This window comes from Dipodomys merriami, unplaced genomic scaffold (assembly GCF_024711535.1).
Source record: "Dipodomys merriami isolate MVZ:Mamm:240054 unplaced genomic scaffold, mDipMer1.0.p SCAF_1, whole genome shotgun sequence".
NCBI lineage: Eukaryota > Metazoa > Chordata > Mammalia > Rodentia > Heteromyidae > Dipodomys > Dipodomys merriami.
This window is the reverse complement of record NW_027202270.1, coordinates 1,907,501-1,922,752: the sequence shown is the minus strand read 5'-3', so window position 1 is coordinate 1,922,752 and position 15,252 is coordinate 1,907,501. Positions and strand designations below refer to the sequence as shown.

Sequence of the window (15,252 nt, the reverse complement as noted above, 5' to 3'; positions counted from 1 at the left end):
CCTCCCCCAAGCCACAGGTATGTCACAGCCCTCCCCCAAGCCACAGGTATGTCACAGCCCTCCCCCAAGCCACAGCGATGGCGCAGCCCTCCCCCAAGCCACAGCGATGGCACAGCCCTCCCCCAAGCCACAGCGATGGCGCAGCCCTCCCCCAAGCCACAGCGATGGCGCAGCCCTCCCCCAAGCCACAGCGATGGCGCAGCCCTCCCCCAAGCCACAGCGATGGCGCAGCCCTCCCCCAAGCCACAGCGATGGCGCAGCCCTCCCCCAAGCCACAGCGATGGCGCAGCCCTCCCCCAAGCCACAGCGATGGCGCAGCCCTCCCCCAAGCCACAGCGATGGCGCAGCCCTCCCCCAAGCCACAGCGATGGCGCAGCCCTCCCCCAAGCCACAGCGATGGCGCAGCCCTCCCCCAAGCCACAGCGATGGCGCAGCCCTCCCCCAAGCCCAGCTCTGGGATTTGAGTTTCTTCAATCAACAGGCTACTCCCACCATCCCCTCTATCAAAGACAAAATGCCCTCAAGGAAGGCTGCAGAGCTCTGGTGCTGGGCACGGGTTGGTGGAATGCTGGGTGGTGAAGGATTCCTCCACCTGTAGTGCAGAGAGCGGACTTGCAAACAGCGGTCATGGTGGCCATGGCAAATGTCACCAATGGGGTCTCATCTTCTACTGGTTCTGTCCCCGTAAACCCTTGTGAAACAACACACGGACTCATCAGTGAGCACATCACAGAAAGCCTTTGAAAAAATGCCCCATCTCTGTCTCTCGGCTCCATCAAGAACTTCAAAATCAAGGCTGACAGCTCTGTAGGAGGTAGCGACAACAGCTTTGAATTGGTAAATGTATTATCTTGTACAGCTCTTCGGGGATGGTTAAAAATGTTTCAGATTAATAAAGAGAGGAAGGGTGGACGAACTCAGTCATACTATTCAACCTACATACATGAAAAGTGAGCCAGGTAAAAGAAGGGACCGGTGGGGTGGGGTGGGGCGGGGGGAGGGAGGGAGAAGAGGGAGGGAATGGGGTGGGGTGGGGTGGGGAGGGAGGGAGAAGAGGGAGGGAATGGAGTGGGGAGGGAGGGAGAAGAGGGAGGGAAGGCGGTACCAATCAGGATGCAGTTGTATTCACCAATGAACACGTTGAATTGAAACCCCTTTGTACAACTACTTAAGGATAAAAATAATAACAAAACCACCTCAGGTCTTTAAAGCACACTTGATAGCATCCCGCTAAAGCCCAGGGCCTGTGTACAGGTATCCCAGTAGTGAACACTGTCCTGGGTGACAATTCCAGCCATGTCACATTCTACATACAAGATGAACACCAGACTGACAGCCCTGGTTCACTGTGAATACAGGAACCTCCCCCCCCCCCCAGTCTCTCCCAGAAGGAGCACAGAGACACAGCCCTTTGCAGACCCTTCAGGATGGATGGCAAGCCCTATTCCTTTATAAACAAAGTTCCACAAGACAAAGCACACTTTTTTACATATATGAAAAGAAACATTCACATGAGTTTCCATACTCAATAATGAATAAATATACCAAGAGCTGTCTTTGCTCCTGTGAATTCTATTGCCTGATATTTCATCTAAGTCTGGGTGAGCCTGGGTGGTCCTTAAATAGGTGTTCACACACAAATACATTTTGTTGCTCAGGTTATTAATACATCAGTTTTATTAGCCTTATTACTGATTTGGTTTTTAAAAGAAAAATACTCAAACTACGTCAATAACTTGAGTATTTTTGCCTGAACTGATGACTTTTTAATTGGAATTCCAGTTCTTCCAAACTGAAAATCAGTGACCAGAAGGCTGGCCGCCATCGCCCCTGCCCTCCTGCCTGCCGGCAACCAGACACTCTGAATGGTGCTGGGTCTCGGTACCTTCCACAGCCCCTCTGGGCTGCTCAGGACCTGGCAGGCTTTTCTGCTGGGCTGTTTTCTTTCCTGAGTAAAGTTTGAGTTCCCATGTAGTGTGCGAGGGAAGGAAGGAAAGAGGAGAGGGAAAGGAGGGAGAGAGAGACAGACAGAGAGGATCCAGGGATACAGAGAGACAGAGCGATTGAGGGGCACCATGAGGCAGGGGGATGGAGAGAAGAGGGTGTACAATCCCAAGGCCTCTCCGGGGAGTGGAAGAGCCCGTTGGGCTCTATTTAAGCCAGGAGGGAGGGTGCGGGACCTAGGGTCTCCATCCTGAGGAGCAGCAGCTCTGCCTGGCCCAGGCAGGCAGGCGATGGTGTGGAGCAGGCTGGGCGGTCTGTCTGGGAGCCCCAGGGAAGGCCAGGTCCCCAGCACATGTCATCTTCGGACCCAGTTGCTCTGTTTTGATTTGAAAAAAAAAAAGGGACAAGGAAGGAGAAAAGACCAGAACTGTTTGGGACTCGAGGTGGAGAGGCAGTGAGGCCGCTGGGACCGGATTGTGAGGCCCAGGGCTCTCCAAGAAACCACAAACGGCAGGACATTGTCGCGCGGCAGGCCGCTCACCACAGAACGGGCTTCTAAGTGGACTCCTGGGGGAGCTGACCCTTCCCCGAGCCCCAGCCCAGGCTCCCCTCAGAGGGGGAGGACGTGAAGGCCTGTACACTGCAGCCCAGGCAGGGCCCAGAGCCACTGAGGCTGAGTACTCCTCGTCAGAGTCCAGCTTCGGTAAAAAGGCCCTGGCCACAGCTCTCCGGCCTGCCCGCCCGGCGGGGGCCTGGGCCTCATGGAGCCGGGGTCGCCTGAAGTAGGTGCAAAGGCATCGAAGCTGTAAACCACCTCCAGGCCCAGCTGGGCCCGGCTGGGCCCGGCGATCAAAGGGACCCCAAGCATGTCAAACGCGCCTAGCCCAGCCCCAGATGACCCGAGGCCGGGGTCTCAGGCCGCAGCGCGGGGGACAGCGCAGAATGGGGGGGACACGGGGGCGGGAGCAGCGCGGGGAGCAGCGCAGAGTGAAGGGCAGTGCAGGGAACAGTGTGGAGTGGGGGGCAGCGTGGGGGGCAGCGCGGGGCGGGGGGCAGCGTGGGGGGCAGCGCGGGCGGGGGGCAGCGCGGGGCGGGGGGCAGCGTGGGGGGCAGCGCGGGGCGGGGGGCAGCGTGGGGGGCAGCGTGGGGGGCAGCGTGGGGGGCAGCGCGGGGCGGGGTCAGCGTGGGGGGCAGCGCGGGTGGGGGGCAGCGCGGGCGGGGGGCAGCGTCGCGCGGCCTCCACTGCGTCCACGGGAGGCGGCGGGCGCCCTGGAGCCGCCCTGGCCGGACCGGGGCCGTGGCGGGCAGGCGCAGGAGGCGGAGGGCGGCCGGCGCGTCTGGCCAGGCTGGCGGCCGCACGGGAGGGCTGGGGGAGAGGCGGACCGGGCCGGGGTCCCCAGGAATGGGCCGGGCCTGGCCGGAGCCGGCGGCGTCTCCGCCATCCTGGGGTCCGGGCTGCTGTGCTGGGGGCGTCCGCGGGCGTCGGGGCGTCGGCGCCCGGCCGCGTCCTCGCCTGGGTGGGGGAGGGAAGCGCGCCCCCGGCGCCTGGCCAGGACCCCCGGGCCGGGCCTCGGGCGGCTCGGCGGCCGGCGCGAGCGGGGCCCCGGCCGCCGAGCCGCCCCCGGGCCCCGGGCCGGCCGCGGAGGCAAAACTGAAAGCGCCGCCGGGGGGCGGGGGGGGGGGGGCGCAGGCGCGGGCGCCGCCGCCGGCCCGGCCCCCGGCCGCCGCGGCCAATCGGCGCGCAGCCCTCCTTCCTGACAGCTATTTAGCGGCCCAGCCCGGCCCGAGTTTGCAGGCAAGTCCGGAGAACTTCCTCCGGCGGGGACCCCGCTCGTGCGCCCGCCGGCCTCGAGCACCACGGGCGTGCGCTCGGCGGCGGAGGGCTCGGCCCGCGGCGCGCGCCCGGCGGCCCGGCGGCCCCGGCCCCACGCGCGCCGGGCGGGCGCCATGGAGGAGGGCTCCAGCTCGCCGGTGTCCCCCGTGGACAGCCTGGGCACCAGCGAGGAGGAGCTGGAGCGGCAGCCCAAGCGCTTCGGCCGGAAGCGGCGCTACAGCAAGAAGTCGAGCGAAGATGGCAGCCCGACGCCGGGCAAGCGCGGCAAGAAGGGCAGCCCGAGCGCGCAGTCGTTCGAGGAGCTGCAGAGCCAGCGCATCCTGGCCAACGTGCGCGAGCGCCAGCGCACGCAGTCCCTGAACGAGGCCTTCGCCGCGCTGCGCAAGATCATCCCCACGCTGCCCTCCGACAAGCTCAGCAAGATCCAGACGCTCAAGCTGGCCGCCAGGTACATAGACTTCCTCTACCAGGTGCTGCAGAGCGACGAGATGGACAGTAAGATGACCAGCTGCAGCTACGTGGCCCACGAGCGCCTCAGCTACGCCTTCTCCGTGTGGCGCATGGAGGGCGCGTGGTCCATGTCCGCCTCGCACTAGCGCCGCGCCACCGCCTCGGGACCCCGCCGGCCGGCGCGCCAGGGTAGGTGCCGCTCAGGGGCGCAGGGGCGCGGGGCGCGGGGCGGGCGCGGGGCGTGGGTCGCGGGACGAGGCGGCGGGGGGCACTCCCGCGCCCGGGGTGCCCGCCGGGGACTCGTGCCCGCTGGGGCCCCACGCACTCCCGGGGCGAACGGTGCGCCCGTGCCTGGGGGCGGGGCGCGAGACGGGGAAGGGGACGCCTCGGCGCCCCGCGGCCTGGCACGGGCGGTGCGGGACCCCCCGCCTCGCCCTGTGGGCTCGGAGGGAGGGAGACCCCGGCCCGCGCCTCGGGGGCCGCGGCGTCGGCGGCGCCCCGGCCGGAGCGGAGGTGCGGAGCTCGGGGCCGGCTGCGATCACCTGGGGGCGGGGGGGCCCCCGCGCTGCGCTGCGCCGGCGGCGTCGGCGTCGAGGCCGGAGGGGCCGCACGGCCCGAGCCCAGCCTGCTCCGGGGCGCCGGGCGCCGGGCAGGCACGGCCAGGCAGGTGGAGTGGGTCTGTCGCCGGCCGCCTGGGTGTACCAGCCCGAGCCCGGAGCCGGGAGCCTGGAGCCCGCGCCCGCCGCGGGGACTCCGGCCGGCGGACCGTCTGCGGCAGGGGACGCGGCGAGGCGCGCGCCGGCCCGGCCGCGCAGAGACCCGGACACCGGGAGGACACACCTTCCGAGGGCGCAGCCGGCCTTCCCACCGCACAGGGCCTCTCTCGTTCCCTAATTTTCACGTTTATTTGGTGTGTGTGTGTGTGTGTGTGTGTGTGTGTGTGTGTGTGTGTGTGTGTGTGTGTGTGTGTCCTATCTGGCATGTTTTAGTTTTCCGTGCATTTTTAAAACTAAAAGTCTGCTCGGCGCAGAGGGAGTTCAGAAGCAGCCCAGGCCCTGCGCCCTCCTCTCCGTTTCTTCTGAATGTGGTTTTGTCCTGTCTGTGAAAGTTACTGCTTCCAGCACGGAAAGGTTTTATCTGGCACAGGTGGGTTTTATGCCTTCCACAAACCCTTTTCTTCCTGGGTCTCTGAAAATTTCCTTTATGAAACAAATGCCTTAGATAACCACCACTTTATAGTTTAAAAACATTGTTCTAAACGCGGGAGACATGGTGGGAATCTTCCGTAAGTGTCACAACCAGATGGGAAGTGTCTCCACCACGTATTTCCCCAGGACAGAAAGTTTGGGTTGGCTGAGGTCTGATTGCCACAGCAGGGTAATACATTAATTCTGTTTTTCACTGCCTGAATTATGACCTTCCATTAGTTACTTTTCTCTCCCTTTATATCTCCCATGGTTTGCAGCACATCTGAAATAAGAGCAGACAGATGAGAAATGTCATCTTTTAAACACACATCCACACAGCTTTGTTTAAGGAACACATCAACAGAATTATCGTTAAGCCTGCACTCCAGAAAATTGTCAAAAACAAATACTAGTAGATATTGTCACCCAGATGCAAGAATTTACTAGAACATTGAATATTCATCTTAAAATTATTACACTCCTAAAGACTTAAAGAGTCACAATAAACTATTTTATAAAAACAAAATCTAATACCTGTAATTAAATGAATGAAATAAGAACTTGTTGGGACAAAAGGTCTTTAAAATATTAGATAATGCATTTTGTTGGAGAGCAAATGCTCTGTGTGAGGGATTATTTATTTTTAGATCATTGAATAGAATAGCTACTTCAGATAGGCCAGCGTCTGGGTAGATAGCTGGAGGGGAAGTGGGGTACTGTTGATGCAGTAACCATTCGCCACTTGGCTGTCTTTGTTTATCAGTCGTGCTAGGCAATCATCTTTTGGTTCTCTTTGTTTTTAACCCATCCATCTTTGATCATCAATGCAACCTTAATTCATTAAATTTTCTGGAAATGCTGCTAAGTGGAATTTATTTTTTCTTTGTCCTATTTCTAAGACGCATCATCAACAAAAACAAATCGCACTGTGGTGTCCGCACATTGTGTGCACTTCCCAAGTCTATAGCGTGAGACCTTTTTTACATACATGAACACACGGCAAACCCGTTGCCGATTGTTATGAAACGAAATGCTGGAGATTGTGGGGTCTGGCCTGGCCTTCTTTGGCATGTTTGTTAAAGAAACGATTTGAACTAGAAGTCAGGTGTGTGTGTGTGAAGTCTGATGGAGTGGCAACCGTGGACAGAGTCCTCAGTATGCGGGGAGAGGTGTGGGCTTTCAGGGCAGGGCTGGGGCCACCTCCCTCCCAGGCGGGCAAAGAACACCCTACTTCTTGGGGATCCGTCCCGTATTCTTGGCTTCTTGGTTAAAGACAATCTTGTCTCTAACTTCTGCTGAGTGCCCAGAGTTCAGCCGCTCGCCACATGCAACAGACTCGATGGCTTTTTTCTTGCTGAGAACTTGTTCGTTCTTTTGGAGAGAGTGCGTGAATGAACCCCTGGCCACCCAACACGCTTCGACCTTTCCTGCCGTCCCCCCATCCCCTGCCAAGACTTGCTTTGTGCAGGTGTGGGCTAACTGCTGTATTTGGGGTGTTAGCTGGTCTCCAAAGAAAATTAATTCCCCGTGGAAAGGAAGGGAAGTGCAGAATGCCGCGGGGCCTCTGATTGGCGAGAAGTGGAGGGAACAGCCGAGCTACCTGAAATACAGTAACTCTTTCCTCCACAGTTCCCAGCCATGAAGCTGTGACAGTGGCGTTGGCGCTCCTCTGTGGTATTGTCCCTTGCATGTCACTGGTCATTTTCCCCACCTCCTGTGAAGAAAACCAGGCTGCTTGTTTGGCTGGAGGGGGTGAGGGGCCGACTCATGCTGGCTGCTTGAGGTCATTTGAAATGCTGTCGTTTATTGAGGGTCTCTACAATTTCCAGATTGGGGGCAGGTCGTGAACCCGAAAGAATTAGGCTTCCCCCACCCTGGCACAGATGGCAGATTCCTTTGGCCTAGCAAAATGATCATAAAGCTAATTCTTGCTGCACGGAGCACTCTAACTCATAACTTGAGTTTAAATCTGGGTTTTAAAAAAACAAGCAAGTATTTTAATAAGGCCATTTTAAAGGCTGGACTTTTATGACAGTCTTTCAGCTCGGCCTTTGTATTAATCTATCCTCACGGTGTCTTTAAGAGCCCTGTGAATGTAGCCTGGAATGTATGTTTATGCTGTGTCCTTCCCTGGGAAAGCCCGAGCATGCTCAAGAACAGACTAAAGACAGAGACCTCTGAATCACAGCACAGAGCAGCCCCAACACAGAGCCTACTGCAGCACAACTCAGAGCTCACCTAGGAGACTATAAAATGCAGAGATGGATGCGTTACTATCACCAAGAGACAGAAAGCCATAAAGAAGAAACAGGATCTAAGAGATGTACACAGGAATGTTTTCCAAAGTAAAGCCAAGATGAAATAGTGCAGTCAGCTCGAAAAGATCTTCCACACGGGTGCCTGAGTCTAGACGTACAGTGGAACTCACATGCACGCGCGCGCACACACGCGCACACACACACACGCACACACACACACACACACACGCTACGTCTTGGACTGTGTCAGTACATTTACGGATGATAACTGAAGCTGTAAAGAAATTGCTGTGCATGATTTCTTTAAAATGTCACGGAATCTATAATTATCTTAACATTAAAAATTTTAAGAGATGCCTCTCAAGATTAAATCTGGCTTGAAATGAGTGAAATTCCTAAGGAATTATTGCTATGGGTTATCTCAGAGCAGCAAACTAAAAACCTACTTTCAACAAAAATACACACTTTTTCCCTTTTTCCATTTGCCATTCACTTCTCAGAATCGAGGACTTTCCATGGCTTTTGTTCCTCTCCTCTCCTCTCTCCTCCTCTCCTCTCCTCTTTCCTTTCTCTCTCTCTCTCTCTCTCTCTCTCTCTCTCTCTCTCTCTCTCTCTCTCTCTCTCTCTCTCTCTCTCTCTCTCTCTCTTTCTCTCTCTCTTTTGTGCCAGTACTGAGTCTTGAACTCAGGGCCTCGGCTCTGCCCTTTAGCTGTTTTTGCTCAAGGCTAGTGCTCTATGACTTGAGCCATGACTCTACTTCCAGCTTTTGGGTGGTTAATTGGATATAAGAATTTCACATTGGCTTCACATCATGATCCTTAGATCTCAGTCTCCTAAATAGCTAGGATTACAGGCATGAGCCACTGATACCTAGTTTGATATATTTTCAACATAGAATTAATTAGAAGTGATTCTCTGTAATTCCTAAGCAAAGAGTAGCATCCTAGAAGCATAGGTGATCAAACATCAGTTGTAATAATAGAGAAAACATTGTCAAATAAATTTGGAAAGATTCTTGCCTGATACACATTTAGTTTGACTGTTATCAAATATATGCAAACTTCTAACGCCGATGCCTTATGAGAATTGTTGACCAAGTAATGTAGAGACTGAAGTTTTAGTATTTGGAGTCCTACAAGGTGAAGAGAGAGTGAAAGAGAGAGCAATAGAGAGGAGAGAGAGATCTCAAATTCTGAATTTTGTTTCAGGAATTTACTTTGTGTTTAGGTTAGTAGTAAACCTCCGAATGTGCTTTAGTGATGTTTATTTGAAATGAGAATGTGATGTTGATGTGTGATTTTGTGCCGATGTAAACCGAAGAGCGGTGGGATTGTTTTCTTCGGCGATGACTAAGGACTGTGGGAGCAAAAGACTTGAATCTGAAACTGGAGAGGCTGGGGCGGGGCGTCCGCCAACACGGGAAGTGCTCAGGGCCTGGTGGAACACAGAGTCACTCTGGACCCAAACACAGCTTGGCGGGCTTCGCAGACTTGCGTGATTTCACCCGTTCTGTGTGGGTCAGAACACTCGAGGGGCCCGCGTTTCCGAGCGGCAGGACGCAGCCGCCCTTCCTCCCAACCGGCCCTCTGTCATGTGACCAGGGCAAGAGCTGGACGGTGGAACTGTACCTGGCTTCTCAGGTCCTGGCTGGGCCACGCCGTGGCCTGGGCCGGCCCTCTGCCCCGTGGCTCCGTTTTATGTCAGATGAGACGACCGACAGTTGAACTGGGAGAGCCCCTGTTATAGTTAGCTGTTTGGAAACGCTCACCCGCTGCCTTTCACAACCGGACGTCCCCTCGGTGTGGAGGACTGGCCGTTCCCGCGCGGCCCATGCACGTCAGCTGGATGGGGGCCGTTTGTGTCTCTGTCCGGGCCTGTCTGGAGTGTGGCTGGCAGAAGACTTAGGCCAGCACCTTGACGTTTATTAACCCTTTGGCAGTGACTAAATCCAGACCTCCCCTCCTCGTGGCTGGGGTTTGTCTGTTGGAGCCGCAGGCCCTGTGTCCAGAGCAGGACATCCAGCCCTGAGCGGGGCTGCCCGTGCTGGCCTGCGTGTGCGCGGGCCGGTGTGCTCATCGTCAAGGAGAAAGAGCAGCCGTGCTTTTGTTCATTCCGTTTCCTGTCGCTGCACACAAACACCACCCAGCCCTCTGTGAAATCTCTGCGGCTAGGTTCTTCTTTGGAAGATTCCAGAGTCTTTCCTGTAGCCTGCAGGTGGGGCTCCAGGAGGGGCGGCATGAAAGAGAAACAGACTGTCAGAAGAGAGCGGGGCCTGGCTCTCAGGCAGGGTCTGCGGCCCTGCGTCTCTGGGGTCCCCCTTTCACAGCTGGCAAGCCACCGCGTCGCAGGCAGCACAAGATCTAGAAACAGGTTCTTCTTTTGTCCCTCTCAGTTCTTTGAGTGTGTCGGCCTGGACTGAAGTGCTTGCAGGGAGATCAGAAGTCCGGAGCTGGTTGAGTCTGTGGGTCTAGATCAGGAGGGTGTCTGTCCCCACGCGGTCAGGGCCTTTGCCTCTAATTCTGCCAGGAAGTGAAGGCTGAGCCCCTGGCCAGCAGGTCTACCACCACAGCATTTCCGGGGCCACTTCCCCGGGCAGTTCTCCTGCCTTAGGAGAGGGGCTGTCTGGGTAAGTATAAAGTCCCTGTAAGAATCGCCTGTGGGGCTTTGGGGAAAGCCCAGATGACTGCAGGTTGGGAAGTGGAAGAGGGAGGAAGTGGCATGATTTTTAAAATTCTTTTCCAAATTAAGCATCCTACATATGTCTCTACATAATTGAGGTGTATACCTGAGCAGCAACTCTGCAGAACCCTCTGCAACGATGAATTTTCCTGAAACCCAGTCACTCTGAATTGTAGACTTTCTCTATGCTACTTCCCGATCACTCCCAGATGTCCTTTTATACCCTGATCAATCTCTGTGGGTGGGTGGGGATCTCAGGGTGATAGATCTGGTCATCTTGCTGTGTGTGTGTGTGTGTGTGTGTGTGTGTGTGTGTGTGTGTGTGTGTGTGTGTGTGTGTGTGTGTGTGTGTGTGTGTGTGTGTGTGTGTGTGTGTGTGTGTGTATGTGTGTGAAGCATGTTTTCCTTCCGGAATTCGGTTCTATCTGGCCCTGGCTCAAACCTAGCACACAGCTTGTCTGCTTGTTCTTTAGCTGAGATGTCGTCTTTGTACCAATTATTCAGGGACATCCGAGTGAAGGTGGCCAACATAAAACAGCGTGGGAGAACGCCCCGACGGCGCCCTTCGGGGCAGGCCCAGGCAGGACGCACACACCTCTGCTGTGGGCATCCTTGGCCTTCCAGAAGCTGGGGATGAGCGCTCAGCCCCCTCCCCTCCACCAGTGTGCATGGTGACCCCCTTCTTGACTGGCTGTGGTTATGGTTTTCTAGAAAAAATGCACGTTGACTCTGGAACAAAAAATATACTCTAGGGCACAGACATCTGCGCCCTACGATCTCATTGTCATGGGCTTTCTCTGGTGGAATGACCTGCTTCAGCTCTCCCCGACGGCAGGGCCCCCTGGTGGTGGAGGTGCAGCCGGCTGCGGTCTCCCAGACCCTCTCTTTGATGGTAATGTGCAGCCAAGAGCCCAGCCCAGCAGGCTGGGCTTCAGGGAGGCCGCCTGAGCGCCTTGTGCTGGCCCCCGAGCAGCTGCCCCTTCCCAAGCCTCTCTTTAGACTACTATTTGAGAATGGAGATGGTCCTGCAGTTCAACAGCCAGCAAAAGATGAGTCCCGGTATTTGTCTGTTCGTTACACAATGTTGGTATCATGACCGAGCCTCTGCTTTTATTACTTTGGAAAAAACATGCCATTTCATGTAATGTCAGTGTTGGACAAATTTATTTCCTGTAGGCCCTGCTCTATATGTGGCAGGCTGCCGTGATTGTTAGTGTGAAAAGCTTACTTTTTCAGGAATGACAAAGTAGAATCGTGCGGTGTGCACAGGACATGCGGACAGAAAGAAGGCTGCTGGGAAAGGGCACAGCTGGGGAAAACAGAAGGTTCCAGGCTCGATTAGGGCCGCGCCCGCCCCCACTGCTGGCTGAAGTAGCCCAGAATTTCTGTCTGGGTCCCTCAGAGACTTAAAAGATGGGTCTTACCGGAACAAGCACCCTGTCTTCCTTTCTAGAGAAACAACCTGTGAATGCCAGCCAGGTCTCCCTCGGCACCTCTGCCGGCGGCCACAGGCAGGTCCCGGGCTGGCCACTCCGCAAGAACCCGGTGCCTTGGCCTCTGCTCATTCCCAGGTACCCACATTGCCCCGTGAGCCGGGCACGGTGGCTCACACCTGTAATCCTAGCTACCTGGGAGGTTGAGATCTGAGGATCATGGCTCAGGAAAGTCCATAAGACTCTTACCTACAATTAGCCAGAAAGTGGAGCTATGGCCCAAGTGGTAGAGCACCCTCCTTGAGCGGAAAAAGCTAAAGCCGCCTTGTTGTTCCCTTGTAAAGCCTCCTGCGGGAGACGGTGACAGAGGCCGGGCCTGGGAGGCGGGAGGCTGTGCCCAGCCCTCTGAGGCTTACAGCAAGTATTGTTGAATGTTAATTACATCATTTCACTTTTTCTGACCAGAGAGCAGGAAGGGGCGGATGGAGGCCAGGCAAAGCTGGGGTCGGGCGCGTGTTTCTGTCCCTGGGCGCCCGCAGGGTTGCTCCGCCTGGTGCTTCCCAGAGCACAGCCGTCCCTCGGGCCTCGGGCCGCCCGTCTCAGCGTTTGTGGCTGCCTGGGACCAGCCAGTGGACTTGGCAGTTGATTGAAGTCACTCTTTCCAGCAAGCGTCATGTGTCATTCTTTCCCTGCCTGAACTTCTCTGACGTGGTATTTTTCTAATTTGGGAGATTTTAATTAGACAAAGAGCAACCAAAGGCGCTGCCTTTGTAGCGGGCAGGCTGAGCCCCGAGGCTGTGCTGGGGAAGCCCATTGTCCCGTGTCTGGGGACCTGATCTGCCAGCAGAGCACTGAACGCAGATGTGGAGTGGAGCAGCCTTCCTGCTCTCACCCCACGGGCTCCATGTGGTCCTGGGCAAGGCCTGGCCTCGGGGCCTCAGCCTCCCCAACAGTAAAGAAATAGAGTGAGGCTCTGATGATGGCCCTTCAGGGCCACAGGGATTCAGCGCACGGAACCAAACAAACCCTCACATGCAGTGCCTGCGGCAGCACGGTTCACACTGGCCCAAGCGTGGAAGAAACACAGGAACCGGTCATCCACAAACGGACACATGTGTGCTCTGTCCAGTTAGGGTTGTGGCTCCACCACGGATGGGCAGGCCTGGCCCAGGCACCGTGCTACGTCCAACAGCTCCAGTGAGACACTCATGCTGCGTGACTCCATGGACATGAGTGTCTGAAACAGGCCGAGGGCGGCGTGGGGGAGGGGTTGTGGTCTGTGGGATGGTGTGAGGATGGGGCGTGGGGGAGGGGTTGAGGTCTGTGGGATGGTGTGAGGATGGGGCGTGGGGGAGGGGTTGAGGTCTGTGGGATGGTGTGAGGATGGGGCGTGGGGGAGGGGTTGTGGTCTGTGGGATGGTGTGAGGATGGGGCGTGGGGGAGGGGTTGTGGTCTGTGGGATGGTGTGAGGATGGGGCGTGGGGGAGGGGTTGAGGAGGTCTATGGGACGGTGTGAGGATGGGGTGTGGGGGAGGGGTTGAGGAGGTCTGTGGGATGGTGTGAGGATGGGGCGTGGGGTCATAAAGGAACCCGAACAAATCCTGGTGATTCTCCACAGTGTGAATGTTCTTAATTCTGCTGAACTGTGTGCCCAAGAAAAAGATCCAAATGGCAAATTTACACACACACACCACACACATACATTTACACACATACACGTGCACACACTATACACACATACAACACACGTGTGTACACACATGTATACACACATGTGTACACACATGTGTACACATGTACACACTACACACAGTACTCATGCATGCACACACTCACCTCCTCTCCCTGCGTTGTCACCGTAAGCCCTCAGACCTCTCCATGGTGACAGGGGTACATGCAGCAGGAGAGCAGTCCCTGCTTCTGTGCTGCTGGACGTCCACCTGCTGGACAAGGGCAGGAATGTTCTCCATATTGGTATGCTGCCCCTACGTGGCCTTTGAATTGTGGCCCAGCACACCATCTGCTGCCCAGGTCATTCCAAGATGGCTCACAGTCCCAGAGACCCTCCAAGTGCTGGCCCCCACGAGGGGCTCTGCTCTGCTCTGCTCTGCTCATGTGAGGCTGTCTCTGGAGGGCAGCCCGAGGGGTGGCATCGATGGCACCAGTCACTCAGGTCCCATGGGTGGCTCGCTCTCCCCTGGGCTTTCACTCTCTTTCCTCCCTGATCGCTTAGCCTTTGCCTTCTCTGATCCATTCTCAAGATGTGGTCACAGCTTCCTGCCCTGAGGGATGGGCAAGAGTGCCGTCTACGGTCAGCGCTGTCCATGGTCAGCCCCGTCCACGGTCAGCGCCGTCCACGGTCAGCCCTGTCCATGGTCAGCCCCGTCCCCAGTCAGCGCCATCCACAGTCAGCCCTGTCCATGGTCAGCGCCGTCCACGGTCAGCCCTGTCCACGGTCAGCGCCGTCCATGGTCAGTGCCGTCCATGGTCAGCCCCATCCCCAGTCAGCACTGTCCATGGTCAGCGCCGTCCATGGACAGCCCTGTCCATGTCAGCACCATCCACGGTCAGGGCCGTCCACGGTCAGCGCCGTCCACGGTCAGCCCCATCCACGGTCAGCGCCGTCCACGGTCAGCCCTGTCCATGGTCAGCCCTGTCCTGTTTCTTGGTAAACACCATCAGGAGTGTCCAGACCAGAGGCTCGGAGGACCACAGAATTGAAGAGAACCTGACTGAGGGAGCTTGCTGCTGACGGTGGAGGAGACCCGTCCAGTGTGACGCTGCTGACCTCACCCAAGAGGAAGCCGTCAGGGAGGGAGAAGGAAGGGAGATCCCCGGGAGTGCTAGAGGCTGCCTGGGGGTGACACAGGCCTCCCTCCATGGCTCGTCCCTGGCTACGCTGTGTCCGGGCCTTGAAGGCCCTGGCGACCCTGCGGCGGCTCGGACGTGCCCGCCTGCCACTGTGGTTTCTTAGTCCCTGCGCCAGAGGCTCCCTGCCCTGTTCCTGCACATGCCTGACACTGGAACTGACGCCCCAGGAGCCAGCGCATAGCAGGGAGATCTCCACCTTGTGCCTTTGCAAGTCCCTCCAGGTGACACGGGCCCCCCACAGTGCTGGTGGCCTGTCTCCTCTCCAGCCCCTGCGTGGCGCTCCCGTGGCTCTGTCCGGTGGGGTGGTCAGCTACAGTTGCGGCCCCGCTATGGACAGAATGAGTGGAGATACGCAGACCACCATCCTGTAGAACACCATCCCGCAGACCACCATCCCGCAGGTCCCAACAGGGAATGTCCAGAGAAATGAAGCGAATTTTCCGGACCCTTCGGACTCCTGACTCAAAAAGCTGGTCATTATAATTACAGTCAGCACCTGTCCTAAAGAAGAGCAACTTCTCATCAGGTACCAGCACCAGCGCTCACACCTGTAATCCTCATTACTTAGGAGACTGAGAACTGAGGATCACGACTCA

General features: G+C 56.9%; 1 protein-coding gene across 1 annotated transcript in view; it reads left to right on the top strand.

Annotated features, from left to right (window-relative positions):
• The first annotated feature begins 3,891 nt into the window (after positions 1 to 3,891).
• Positions 3,892 to 15,252, top strand: part of Twist2 (twist family bHLH transcription factor 2) — a 48,516-nt gene continuing 37,155 nt past the window's right edge. The window contains exon 1 of the mRNA XM_070007503.1: positions 3,892 to 4,417. Within this exon, the coding sequence (XP_069863604.1) occupies positions 3,892 to 4,374 (483 nt within the window). The 3' untranslated portion in view covers positions 4,375 to 4,417. The remainder of the gene's footprint in view (positions 4,418 to 15,252) is intronic.